At 30.7% G+C, this 13,829-nt stretch overlaps 1 protein-coding gene across 3 annotated transcripts in view; it reads left to right on the forward strand.

Moving 5' to 3' along the window:
- The window catches only part of LOC107453256 (uncharacterized), a 31,345-nt gene extending 18,053 nt beyond the window's left edge, over positions 1 to 13,292 (forward strand). For 2 of the 3 annotated variants that reach the window (XM_016070014.3, XM_043045963.2), the window contains exons 2-6: positions 1,251 to 1,452; positions 6,376 to 6,569; positions 9,006 to 9,165; positions 10,133 to 10,285; positions 12,893 to 13,292. In XM_016070014.3, the coding sequence (XP_015925500.1) occupies positions 1,271 to 1,452; positions 6,376 to 6,569; positions 9,006 to 9,165; positions 10,133 to 10,285; positions 12,893 to 13,079 (876 nt within the window). In that variant the 5' untranslated portion in view covers positions 1,251 to 1,270 and the 3' untranslated portion in view covers positions 13,080 to 13,292. Of the gene's footprint in view, positions 1 to 1,009; positions 1,123 to 1,250; positions 1,453 to 6,375; positions 6,570 to 9,005; positions 9,166 to 10,132; positions 10,286 to 12,892 lie in introns of those variants that run through there. The other variant, XM_071179658.1, reaches the window with a different exon arrangement.
- Positions 13,293 to 13,829: the final 537 nt, after the last annotated feature.

Here is a 13,829-nt window from a genome sequence, read left to right on the forward strand (position 1 = left end):
TTATTTTAAATGACAAATTCCGGGATGAAAGTATATTACTTCCACGAATCCCTATTATGTGCCAATCCCTATTATGCCCCCACAGATGTGCCAATTCAATTTAAACGCATTCAGTTCCACATTAGATTGGCATTCGCAATGATAAGGCCAAACAATGTCTGTTTGCGTCTTAGATTTGAACACACCATGTTTTTCGCACAGATACGTGGCATACTCTCGAGTGGGCAAACCATCCAGTTTATTTGTGTTAGCTAAAGATGGAATGACAAAAAATATTGTACACTCCATTGCACTAAGAGATTAATATTGTTGACTAATATTTTCAGAATTCGTTGTATATATAATTTATAAGAAAAAGTTGCAATAAATTAAAAAAAATATTATTTGGTGTGTTGTTATTTTCACATTCCGTCATCGTTCACAGCGCTCCATGCCTCTTCCACTCATATACCACATACGCACACATTTACAATAAATAAGATATATTTTCATACTCTAGAAATAATTCATATGGCAAAACATCGTTTGCCGGATATATATATTTAGAAAGTTTACCGAGTTTTAGAAAAAAGTAACGAAAGTACAAGTAAAAGTACTAAATTTAAAAAGTAACGAAGTACAAGTAAAAGTACTGCCATATATGGCTTTCATCCTTTAGTTTAGTTGCTGAAAAAAGGTTTTTATTGCAAATCTTTTCGAACAATGTATATAAAATTTAGACACATGGTTGTCGTAAAGTTACATGCTTTCTGGGTAAGCTTTTCGAAAAAACTCATTCTGTTAAAAAAAAAAAGGGAAAAATTTTTAATTAACATTTATGCCTCGTTTACAGGTAATTCTTTTTTCTCTCCTTCGTATGAAAACTCGCTTTTTCTTTTGTGGTATTGGGAAAAAAAGGCCATCATTTCACGAGCCGATCGTAAATTCATGCGAAATCACATCCGCACAGAAATGAACAGATTTGTAAGCAGTAATTGTAAATAACATGCACCTTTTTTTACGCATTCAACATTCCTTGAGGGAAGTCGAACCAAAAGATGGGAATAATTTTTTATGTACTGCGATTGTATACGAAGATCTTACGTCTTTTACACAGAACTTATTGCAAAAATAAGCAAAAATGTAGAGTCATTGATCAGAGCATAGAAATTCGATCCCTTGATTTAAAACCCTTATATATGAATGTTCTTTGAAACGTGACATATCTTGTATAAATAAGTTTCTCACATTTTTGATTTTCTTTTTTATAGGTATTTTCAACACACTTGATATGATTCGTTTATTCGCAGCGTTTTTGCTCCTTAGGGCGATATTCGGCTTAAGCAATTTGGAAAGTATCGCAGATAGTAGTAATTTGTTTTGGGCATACTATGTTGATGAAAGCCACGAGAGGTTGGTTGCATTTCAAGTAAAAGGAGATGAGATCGTAGATTGTTACATTTCAGGAGATAAGTAGGTATTATTTGTATGTTTTTTGAAAGGTTATGTGGGTCTTGTATTTCACAAAACCCATTAACTTTATGTAATTTAAAATTGTGCTTATTCTGCATAAAGAGCAGTAAAAAAAAACATCACATTTTCTATTGAGTTGTACAATTTGTATCATTTTTTTTCCAAGTATGGTTAATCATGTTTCATATCCAGAAAATCGTTAATTTTATTAAGATTATCATATCAACAAAATGTTGAAACAGAAAGTTATGATAATTATACATTTTGCTACGCATAATAAAGAAGTTCTTAATAATAAGCAAATATATATTCTCAACGTATTTTCCGTGTTCTTTGCTTTTGTGAAAAATAGTGACTTAATTATATATTTTACTATACATTAGGGGTGCACAACCTGCGACCCGCCAACCCTCGATGTGCGGCCCGCGGCCGCAATATGAACAAAATGAAGAAAAAAAAATTTTTTCTTCGAAAAATTGAAAAAAATCGGAAAGTTGAAATTTACGCATTTAAGTTTTTGATGCACCCAATCACAATCAATGTATTTTTTCTATGGTTAACGCTACGGATTTGCGCATAGTTTTAAAAATCCCAATATTTTTAATACGTCATTATTACGATATACGAATTTTAGTTTTAACTTTTGACGCTCTTCGTGTATGCCGATTTTATCGTAAATCCAATGACTTTTCGGTAATTACTGCTACCAATTTTCATGTAGTTTCAGAAATCACAATTTTTAAAAGTTATGAAACTTTTTATTTGTGCAAACTTCATGGAAAATCTAAATGACTTTGATCCTTTTGAATTGATCCTTTTTTTCGGCAGTTTTTGCTACGCATTTCCGTGTAGTTTTTAAAATTTCGGTATTTTAGCGCGATTTTATTACAAATCACGAGTGAAGAATCGCTCGTTTAGATAACCATTTTTTGACGTAGTTTATTTGTACTGATTTTATCGCAAATCACACTATTTTTCAATCGTTATTTTTGGCAATTATTGTTACACAATTCTACAAGACTTCGAAAGTTCCGATATTTTTTATACGCTATTGCGACTTTAATTTCAAATCCCGTATTCAAATACATAAATTTTTGACGCTCATTATTTACGCCAATTTCATTGTAAATATAAAGGGATTTTGATAAATTTTTTGTTAGTTATAACTACGCTTTTTCCTCCGTGATTAAAAGAAAAAATTCTGATATTCTTCACGAGTTTTGAATCGTGCATTAAAATAATGCTTTTCATGTCCTTTATTTGTACCGATTTTAACATAAATATAAAAGGTTTTTCGAACTTGTTTTTTTTTCTTTTTCCCGTTATTGCAACATTTTTACTTGTGATTTGGAATATCCTGATATTTTTCACAATATTACAACTCATAAAATTCAATTCTGTTTTAAATTTTTTATGTAACTTAAAAAATAATTACGTATCTTGGCAAAATAGACACCTTCCCGAAAAGAATTTAAAAAAAAAAATAATAAATAAAAAAACGAGATGTGTAGGGGAGAGTGGGATCAATTGTAACAGAGCAAAAATTTCGAGTGTCGGGTTCTAGATTTGGTTCCTAGGTGGTACACAAGGTGTATTTAATAAATCTGCATGTACAACCCTGCTGGCAACCATTTTTATGTAGCTTTGAAAGAGTTACATCACAAAAGATACTTTCCTGCTACATAAGTACCTTTTTTGGTATTTGAATATTAAACTGCTGTTTGTAGAAAATGCAACACCATGAAAGAATCATCAGAATCAAATGAAATTTAATGCAGAAACGACTTGTACTGATACAAATAAATGATGAAATTTTCAAAACAAAAGAAACAAATTAAGCGTCCGAAATCAGTATTTGGTGCAGCCACCNAACATGCACCCAACCTATTGTTTTTGTTGTCACATGATTCAAAAATCACTTTTGGCAAATCGTATTTACTCATTTTAAAAATCGTACGTTTTGATTCCTCTCGGTAATTTAAAAGTTACGCATCGCAATTCGTATTTACGCAATCTTAAAATTGCACATCGTATTTCGTATTAACATTAGCGAGATTTAAAAAATCCTCCATCGCGATTCATATTCACGAGATTTGAAATCACATATAGCGATTCGTGTTCTGGCGTTTCATGCACCGAGACTCATATTCACGCTATTTAAAACCACGTATCGTGATTCATATTCGCGTATTTTAAAAATCATACGTTGTGAGTCGTCTTTTCGCAATTTAACACATCTCGATTAGTATTGATGCGATTTGAGAACCACTCATCGCGCTTCTTATTTACGCAATTTAAAAACCACATATAGCGATTCGTGTTCTGGCGTTTCATGCACCGAGATTCATATTCACGCTATTTAAAACCACGTATCGTGATTCATATTCACGTATTTCAAAAATCATACGTTGTGAGTCGTCTTTTCGCAATTTAACACATCTCGATTAGTATTGATGCGATTTAATAACCACTCATCGCGTTTCTTATTTACGCAATTTAAAAATCACGTAAAGCAATTCGTATTCAATCAATTTAAAAATAATACATTGCTATTTTTATTCACGCGATTTAAAATTTCGGAAAGGAAGAGCACCATCTGAAATTCCAAAACCGATTAAGCTTAATACTACTCACAACAACAGCTTCTGTCGAAAGGCTGTTTTCTAGAATGAATTTAGCCTGTTCAAAATTACAGAGCAGCCTTTAAACAAAATCATTAAATTTCCATTCAATGGCTCTAAAAAGCTAACACATGATCGAGTAGATAAAATTATCAAAATATTTAGAAACTTTGCAAATTGCAGGATAATCATTAAGAAATTTTTTAAACCATTTTCTACCTACTTAGGCCATTTTATATAATTTATGATCATATGCTGGGAACTGATTTGTATATCATGAAATTTCAACTTAAAAAATTGTAATCAAGATAAGTTTTGAAAAGTAATGTAAATTTTATTAATTAATATATATGTGTATAAATTGTAAAAGTGTCGTCACGTTAAAAATATTCGTCATAAAAAGTTGTAAACAAGCATGTTAATAGTTTTTTATCTTTAAGGAAAATAGCTCTCTCAAAATTAAGTCTTTCTTTCTTTCCTTTTCTACCCTCTTTCAGACCCTGCCTCTTATAATTAATTTAAAATAAATGTTTTAAAGTTAAAGTATGTTCCCTACTTAATGATAAATCTTATTTTGTGCTGAAGGGGTTTTGTTTTAATTTTAATCATTTTTAACCCTATAAAAAAAACTTTCTTTTAATCAAAGTAACTTGCATTTATTTTAATAACTAGAATTTTTTTACATTTAATTCTATGAACAAATATTTTAATGTTAAAATTTTTGTTTAAATGGACTTTTGTATTATGTAATATGATTTTTTAAAAAAGCATGAATTTTCCCATAATTTTTAATTATCTAAATTTTTTTTCTGATAAATTGATTCCGATTCTTTTTTTTTTTTTAAGTAATCAGTTTTACAGTTTCTAATTTTAAACATTTAAAATTATTTAATTTTATGCAGACATTTCAAGGTTAACTGACAAAAAGAATTTAGCGCCCAGAACAATAATGCTTATTATATGACAATTACTACCAAAAATTGCCGTCAATAAGCATGTCTATATACTTCGCCATGCGGCCCTTCATTGGTCAATCTGCTGCGCATGTGGCCCTTCACTCAAAAAGGTTGTGCGCCCCTACTATACATAATAAACAAATTTTCAATAAAAACAAATATATATTTTCCACGTTCTTATCTCTTGTGAAAAAAGAGACTCTTTAAAAGAAAAAAAATGATGAATAAGAAACCTCTTTGGTAAACGTAACCTCCTGGTTATTTAAAAGAATAATTCTATGAGAACTATTTTAAATCATGAAACTTTTTTTATCATCTCAGTTTGACCTTTTTTTCCTTTTCATTTAACTTTTGCGTGTTACCGATTGAATTTTATTTTTGATTGATTTATTGCTTGATTGAATTTCATATACTTCATTTCTGTAATAAATTTATTCCATTTTTTTTCTTTTCGAATGTTCCAAAAAAAAAGATAATTTTAATAAATTTAGAATATATAGATCAATGAAATTTGTTGCATTTCAATTTGTCTCTAAGAAATTTTTATAGTTCCTTTTAGAAAAGTAATAAAAAAGTATAATTTAAAATTTTATGTTTAATAAAATTAAAAAATTAAACTATTAAATTTTTTGAAAAATTTAAATTTTACAAGAATTTAAAAATGTTGACTGTAATAAATTTATTCCCTTTTATTTCTTTTCGAATGCTCCAAAAAAAAAAGATAATTTCAATAAATTTAGAATATATAGATTAATGAAATTTGTAGTATTTTAATTTGTCTCTAAGAAATTTTTATAATTTCTTTTAGAAAAGTAATAAAAAAGTATAATTTGAAATTTTATGTTTAATAAAATTAAACTATTAAATTTTTTGAAAAAAATTAAATTTTACAAGAATTTAAAAATGTTGATTTTAAAGTATAACATTTTCAGCTAAACCACAAACTTGAAACTGAAATTTTTTAAAATGTTAAATAAAATTAGTGAATGATTTTTGTTTACAACGACTCATAAATTTTTAAAAAAAAAATTTTTTTTTTTTACCCACAAACAAAACTTTGAAAAAGTTTTCAAAATATGTTCTAGACTCTCCTAAACAATGTTTTGATTATATAATTAAGCAGAGATCTTGCTCATTAAATTTCTGTCATTGGCGAAAATTCCTACAAGTTTTTCAAAAAGTGATGCACCCCACGTTTACCACTTAAGGTTAACAAAAATAAAAGGGTTTTTTCTGTTTTAAGTTTATTTTTCTTTCCTTTTTTATGCGTGTCAATGTTGGAAAGACGATGTTGAATCCCCTTATATGCATATTACTTAAGAAAGGTGCTTTTTTTTTCTTTGCAGAACTCAGATAAGTATACTTGAGAAAACACTAGAGAAAATACCTGGAAGTCGACAGTATACAGAGAATAAAGAAGACATGAGGAATATAAGTAGCATTTGTAATGAAGGCAAGACGAAAGGAATGTTCTCTGGTGGAGATGCGAAAAATATGTTAAGCCAATTCGGAATGTTAAACGTTTTTTTTATCTATCCAGGTACGCAATGCTACATATTGAAAGTATTTTTGCAATTTGAAATTCATGCTAGCTTTCTTTTGGGACTCATTTATGAAGGTCTGAGATACAAGATTGCTAAACAACAAGCGTGCAGCACCAGCTCCAATTTCAAGCTCGTTCCTTGTGAGGAGTTCATATATCTATTTTTTTAAGGTTAGGCACCTGGGCCATATTTACAACAATAATATTTTTTTTTAGGTTTATAGGCCGTGACCTTGTATTTCCTACACTGATATTTCCTTTTAAGGAAAATGGTCATTGCTCGATATTTTTTCTAATCTGTGTTAAAAAATTTTAAGTAAATCCGATAATTTTTTTCCCTATTTCTAAAATAATGAATACAGGATGTTCCCGAATTCATGTTACAAACTTTAAGGGTAGATACAGGGTATTATAATAATAATTTATTGTATAGGAATGTAAAGGCGCAAGTGACGTGGTGAGGCGGAAACAGGGGAAATAAATGAAAGGAGAAATTGAGTTATCAGTTGGTTGCGTTGCCGGTAGAGGTCAGTAGATGTCTAACCGCCGTTCAACATGATGCATCTCAGTAGGGGAAAGCGCTATTTACAATTTTGGCTGGTGTTACCAGAAGTACTATAGGATGTTCCGATCATACCTGAGTGCTACGTTTGGGTCACACTGGATTGGGCGTGGTGGACCAGTCTCTTGGCCACCCTGATCTCCTGATTCATCAAACCTCGATTTCTTTTTATTGGGACATCTGAAGAATCTTGCTTATGCGACTCCACTTGACTCAGATGAGGATCTCGTTGCTCGAATATTCAATGCAGTTGCACGAGTGCGTGAAATACCTGGCATCTTTGAACGTGTACGCCAATAGCTCTACCGACGCTGTTAAGAATGTATCACAACTGGTGGACGCAATTTTGAGCAGTTATTGTAAGCATTATACTTGTCAACGACGTTTTCAATAAACACTTTGTCTTACCTTTCGTCTCTTATTTTTTGTATTAGAGCCTCACCGCGTTACTTGCGCCCATACATTCCCATACCATAAATGATTATTACAATGTCCTGTACCCCTACCCTTAAAGTTTGTACCATGAATGTGGCACCATCCTGTGTAAAAGTATAAGTTAAAAAAATGCAAAGTGTGGCAAACTTGGAGCATCGTGCTGCGTTTAAATATACTTTTTCATCAGAAAAGAAATATTTTATTTTTGATTTCCAAATTTCAAAAACAAAAATGAGTTCAATCTGTTGAATAGGTCTCATTAAATCTCAAGATGATATCGGTCCTCGTTAAACTGTTCTACGGTAAAGTACTTGACTTCGCGCCCGGATCGTTAGGCTAACAAAGCGGGGCAGTCATCCTCCCCGCAGAAGATCAAAATTGCGATGGTATGTTTTTTGATCATCCTCAGGGATGTTTTCAGATAGTCGTCATTGTGCAGCTCTGATACCACGAAAATAAAAATCTGAAAATGAAGATATGTATTTTTACCTACCTTCAACCCAAAACTGTAAAAAAAAACATTCCCTAGAAAAGCCTTACTGGTGCAGCATGTTTGCTGTTTTGCAAAATTGCGTCTGGGATATAAGAAATTTAAAATATCTGTTCTTTTTGTTGCTTAAAAAAATAAGAAATTTTCAAATGCTGACAAAATAATGTTTTTAATTCGTCGAATATTCGTAAATTTCATTTTATAATTTTCAAAAATATAAATAAAATAAAAGTAGAACATATAATTTTAATTTTGCTTGATTTTTATATTTTTAAAACTCTACTCACAAAAAATGCTGAAGACAAAGTTAAATAAAATTTGTTTTAGTACTTTATTGATTGTTACACACACATATGCAGTCTTGTCTGTTCAAAGTACAGCTTATTAGCCTATGCAGGGCTGAAAGTCTATATACATGGAGACGGAAATTAATAAAACTGGTAACAAATAAATTTCATTTTTAGCTTTTTTTCTGGAATAATAAAATATCCATAACTATAAAACTTTTTTTAATGGATACAATTTCTATATTGAAGTGCTTCTTCCCCGAGAAAAAATTAATAGCAATGCATTGTTTATTGTTAAGAATAGATTCACTCTTCCTGAAAATTATCTATTATTAAAATAGTTCTACTACCAGTTTTTTCCCAATTCCGCCTCGCTTTCAGGCCTGAGCCCATGCCAAGTGGAAGCAAAGATAGCACAGGTTAGGAAGAGGCATTAGAGAAATGCAACTAGGTTTGCGGCGGGATTCGAGCGCGCTATCTCCACGTGACAGTGTGTTTGGTGGAACGGTGAGACCTCAAGAAGACACCTTAATATTGAAATTATTAAAAATAATACTTCAAATTTATGTATTTAAAAGTATTTATTAATATAACTAAATTTCATTTTTTTAAAAGTATTTTTAAATGTCTCAAACTCTTGATGATGCTTGGATTTTCAGGAACAAAATATTGTGGTGCCGGTAATATATCTGAGAGTTACGATGACCTTGGAGAAGAAGTAGAGGCCGATAAGTGCTGCCGGGCTCATGATTCCTGCAATGACAACATACTTGCATTTAAATCTAAACACGGCCTGAAAAACCCAACGCCGATAACTAAGTAAAATACTTTTCTCATTCCGTTACTTCAACAAAATACAGTAAAAAATCACTTGCATGTTTCTTCATATTTTTGAGCAGCGATAGCTCTGGGTATAGAGCATTCGCCTTCCAATGAGGTGAACTGGATTCGAATCCCAGCGATAGCTGGTAGTTACGAATCTGCATCCGGCTTGCACCGACCAAAGTGCTGACGTGAAATATCCTCACTGGTAAACGGATCATGGGTTAGAGTCCCCTTGCCATCAGGCGATCCATGGGAGGTTTTCATGGCTTTCCTCTCTATGTAATGCAAATGCGGGTTAGTTCCATCAAAAAGTCCTCCACGAAGGCAAATTTCTCCCATTACTTGATCCAGGAGTTCTCTTGTTTTCGGGATTAGGTTTAAAACTACAAGGCTTTGAACTTTAAAACAACAAGGAGTTGAACTTTAGTAGTCGTAAACCCAAAAAAAATGGGTCGACTTTTCAACGACGTTTATAAAATGAACGAATTTAATTATGTTCGTTCCAGATCTTTTAAGTTTTGGAACAAAATAAATGTAACAGATAACCCAAAAAAAAATTCATTCGACCAAACTCATGAAGATAATTGCATTTTACCTCGTATTTGATTTGATAATTATATATAACGTAAAATGTTCTATTGATTCAAATTTATCGCCATCAAAGTTATAAATATACAAATATTTTCTCTCGATTCTAAAAAAATTGAGAAACGATGGTACTTTTTCTTTAAACTTTTAACGAAAAAAAGGTACTGATTTTGATAAATAACGAAAAAAAAAACACTTAAATTTTACTTGAAAATTGCCTTTTAATAAGTGGGAAAAAAAATCGATTCTGAGCAGTCAGTCAACACTTAAACTACACACGCTGGTGCATGCATTTTTTCCCCACACTGATACGAGCATTTGTTTTCTTTAAACATTTTAAACATACTTATAAATTTTTATGGCATATTTTTAGGTCTCATTGTGACTGTGATGAATGTTTCTTTAACTGTTTGAAAGAGGCAAATACAAAGACATCAAACCGTTTAGGCAGGATTTACTTTAACGCTTTGCAGATGGAATGCTTTAGGAAAGATTACCCAATCGAAAGCTGCAAAAAATACAGAGGGTAAGTATATGAATGAGACGATCTTTAAATAACTAATACAAATAAGTTTCCAAACTAAGTAATTTAAAAACGAGTGAAAGAAGTCTTAGAATTACAGTCTTAGTCTTACAACAATGAAATGAATTTCAAAAACTAATGACAGCAAAATGGTCAAGATCGAAAAAAAATATTTTGTTTTTGCAGAAAAATGTGACAGGGTGTAATTTTATCCTCTGAAACTCAACTAGTTTTAAACAAACAATTTTCTTTGTTTCTTTAATACCAGAATTTTAACTGTGACTTAATTTGTCGTAATAAGGGACTTCATAATATACTGTACTCGTTTTATCAACTTTTACTGTAGAAGGTTTGACAATCAATTCCTGTTTTGAATAGAATCTCCCTGTGAACAGCAGTTGGATGCTTTGGCTGTTTTCCTTTCCTTGCAATACAAATGCCAGTTAATTTTAATTATGTGTGAAGCTCACCACAAAAATTATTCTAATATTCGACGCATCTCTCTTTAATTGGGTTTAAAATTACAAGGATACGTAAAGGACTATTAGAGAGAGATTTAGCACTTTTGCATATCTCATTAACCTGTTCCTACATAATAATCCTAGTTTACGGTACTTGCGCAGAGCATGTGATGTGAAAGTGCGGGATGTAATTCGAAAATGCTAAATCTCTTTGTTGCATTAAATGAATTTCTAAATAGATAAGGTATTCATTGATGGAGATAAAAGAAATCCATTATTTTTACAGTACTGACTTATACTGACGTTCAAAGCGCAAAAAACGTATTCCGAAAAAACTGAAATTTTGGGTGTGAGCGTTTAAGTAAATGTTGATTGCACAAATGCTGAATATTGTAGGAACTAATGTTTTTATTCATTATTTAATTATTCTTCATAAATTTAAAAGGTTGTTAAAGCAAACAATTATTTATAATTTTATATTTAACTGAGATATGCCCTTTTGGCTTAGCAAAAGTTATAAGACGCCTATTGGCAAAGGGCCGAATTATAACAATATTACCAGATATCAATATTCTATTGATAGAAGTAGGACATATTGATATACAATTCATGTATTTAATACCCATTAATAGTAAAGAATTATCAAAGATGCATTATCAATGTAATTTTAACTTGGAAAAGACTTTGTTAAAGAACGGCATTTATTGCAAAATGAAAATTAGATAAATAATAACAATATAAGCAATTGTGTTATAATATTGCATCCATTTATTAGCAACATGAAGGTTTGAAACAAATAACAATGATATTTAATAGCAAATTATAATATCTTGTAAATATAAACTTCCTGTAAATACAACTTATATCATGCTTTGTATGTACTGCCTCGGTTTTAAGCGGCTCAATTTACAATTTGAAGAATAATATTTCCACACAAAAAAGTGTTTTGGGTCCATGGGTAACATCCCTTTTCTTGAAGATGCAATTTTTACTGCTATAACAAAGTCCAAAGCTTTAAAAAGGAATACACAACAATCAAATCACAAATCATTACATTTTGATAACGAACTGTAATCCGATGTCGTTGGTTTTTGGGACCCTATTATTAATATAGGGGAGAGTGGGGTCAATTGTAACAGGGTACGATTGTAACAGAGCAAAAATTTCGAGTGTCGGGTTCTAGATTTGGTTCCTAGGTGGCGCACAAGGTGTATTTAATAAATCTACATGTACACCCCTGCTGGCAACCATTTTTATGTACTTTTGAAAGAGTTACTTATTTTCACGCTACGTAAGTACTTTTTTTGATATTAGAATATTATATTGTAACAAAGTAATTTTGTTTAAGCAAATAAAAATTACTAACCGAATATGTAAGTGGACACCTTAATTAACATTTCAAAAAAAAAGAAGATCAGTTTTGTTAATTAACTAGCATTGTTTTTAAGAAATGAAGCTGAAATGGCGTCTTGGGGACGATTGTAACAATAAGTAAAGGGACGAATGTAACAGCTGAAAATAAATAATCATATGTTTACAAACCATTACTTAACTCCTTAAGAACCACCAATAGTTTCCTATATCATTTGTATTATGTTGCATGTGCATTATTTTATTTGTCACCTTTCACAGCATAAATTAAAATTTTTAACCACTTAAAGTTAAAAGTTTAACCCTTTAGGTCTCTGCTCATTATTATTTTTACTCCTAAAATATCACTACTATTTTGATCAATAAAAAATATATCACAACTATGATAATATGTATAATTAACTATGTTTTAGTTTAATTAATGAACTGTTACAATTGACCCTGTAAGTGGGGACAATTGTAACAAGTGCACGACTGTCAAAAATTGTGAATAACTAATATAATGAAATTTAAAATAAGGTATTTATTTTTTTTCTAGTAGAGGATAGTCTACTTTACTCGTCTGTCAATTAATACTAATAATATATTGGATTTTTTGTTAGTTAAAAATAGTTAAGTAAAAAATGTTACAATTGACCCCACTCTCCCTTAATGTCAAAATTATGTAAATATTAATTTTTAGCAGGACAGTAATTCATATAGCATGTTATGAAGCTTTTATTAATCTGACTATTATTACCACTTTGCTGTGTGTTAATTTAATTTCCTTTTTTCCTAGTTTGGTTACTCACAGATGTGAAGAGTACGAATTAAATCACGAAAAAGAGCCCGTTTATCAGTATTTTGACGATCAATATTACGAAGCGCCATCAGAAGATTCAGATGAAGCAAATGGAAACAAGGATGTCTTTTACTATCTGCTAAATGTGGAAGATGAATTGGATGAACCTTTGAAAATTGTCTGAAATGAAAACAAAGGTTTAACTCCCAATTGGATAGTCCTTTATTTGTTTCTATTTTTTTGAGATAAAATATATTGTTAGTTTTGAACAATATCTTGTTTTTGTGGTTTATTGTTTTTGTTAAGTGCTGCTCAAAATTGTAGTGCCAATAAAAAAAAAATGTGCCTTTTTGTTAGAGTTAGCGTCAATATTCAAGAAATAAAGTATTTCATCTGACACTTGTCTTCTTGCAGCCTCGAAATTACTGTCAGAAATGCTTATCTTAAATTAGCTTTAACTCTCACCGTCTTCAATTTTATAGGAAGATTTTTTTACCGGTAGGTAAGTAATGAAAAGAAAAGTGTTAGTAATTTAGCCAGAACTTAAAAACCACACTATGTTTTTAAGTTCAGGGTACTCACTGAAGTATGAATTTTAAACTTCAGCAGCTCATCCCTCCAGCTTCAGCTGTTGCCATAAAAGGGGTGCCCAGGTATATTTAAAGTTGCTATGTGCTACTTTATAAGATTTTCTATCGTGCCACCTAGTGAAAAATTAGAGAGTTAATATTTCTATCTTGACTATGATGTGAGACAGGGGTAAAAAACGTTCGTTTTAATGTTTGGTTTCATGACTTGAAATATTGTTTTTAGAAACTAGTTAGCATACTTAAGGTGAAACAGTCAAGATTGAGTCCAAAAAGTGAAAAATTCTATAATTATATCAAAAGTTGTCGGCCTTTATTTCTTTTGCGCATTTGTTTTAGTCCAAAAA

This window comes from Parasteatoda tepidariorum, chromosome 4 (assembly GCF_043381705.1).
Source record: "Parasteatoda tepidariorum isolate YZ-2023 chromosome 4, CAS_Ptep_4.0, whole genome shotgun sequence".
Taxonomy (NCBI): domain Eukaryota; kingdom Metazoa; phylum Arthropoda; class Arachnida; order Araneae; family Theridiidae; genus Parasteatoda; species Parasteatoda tepidariorum.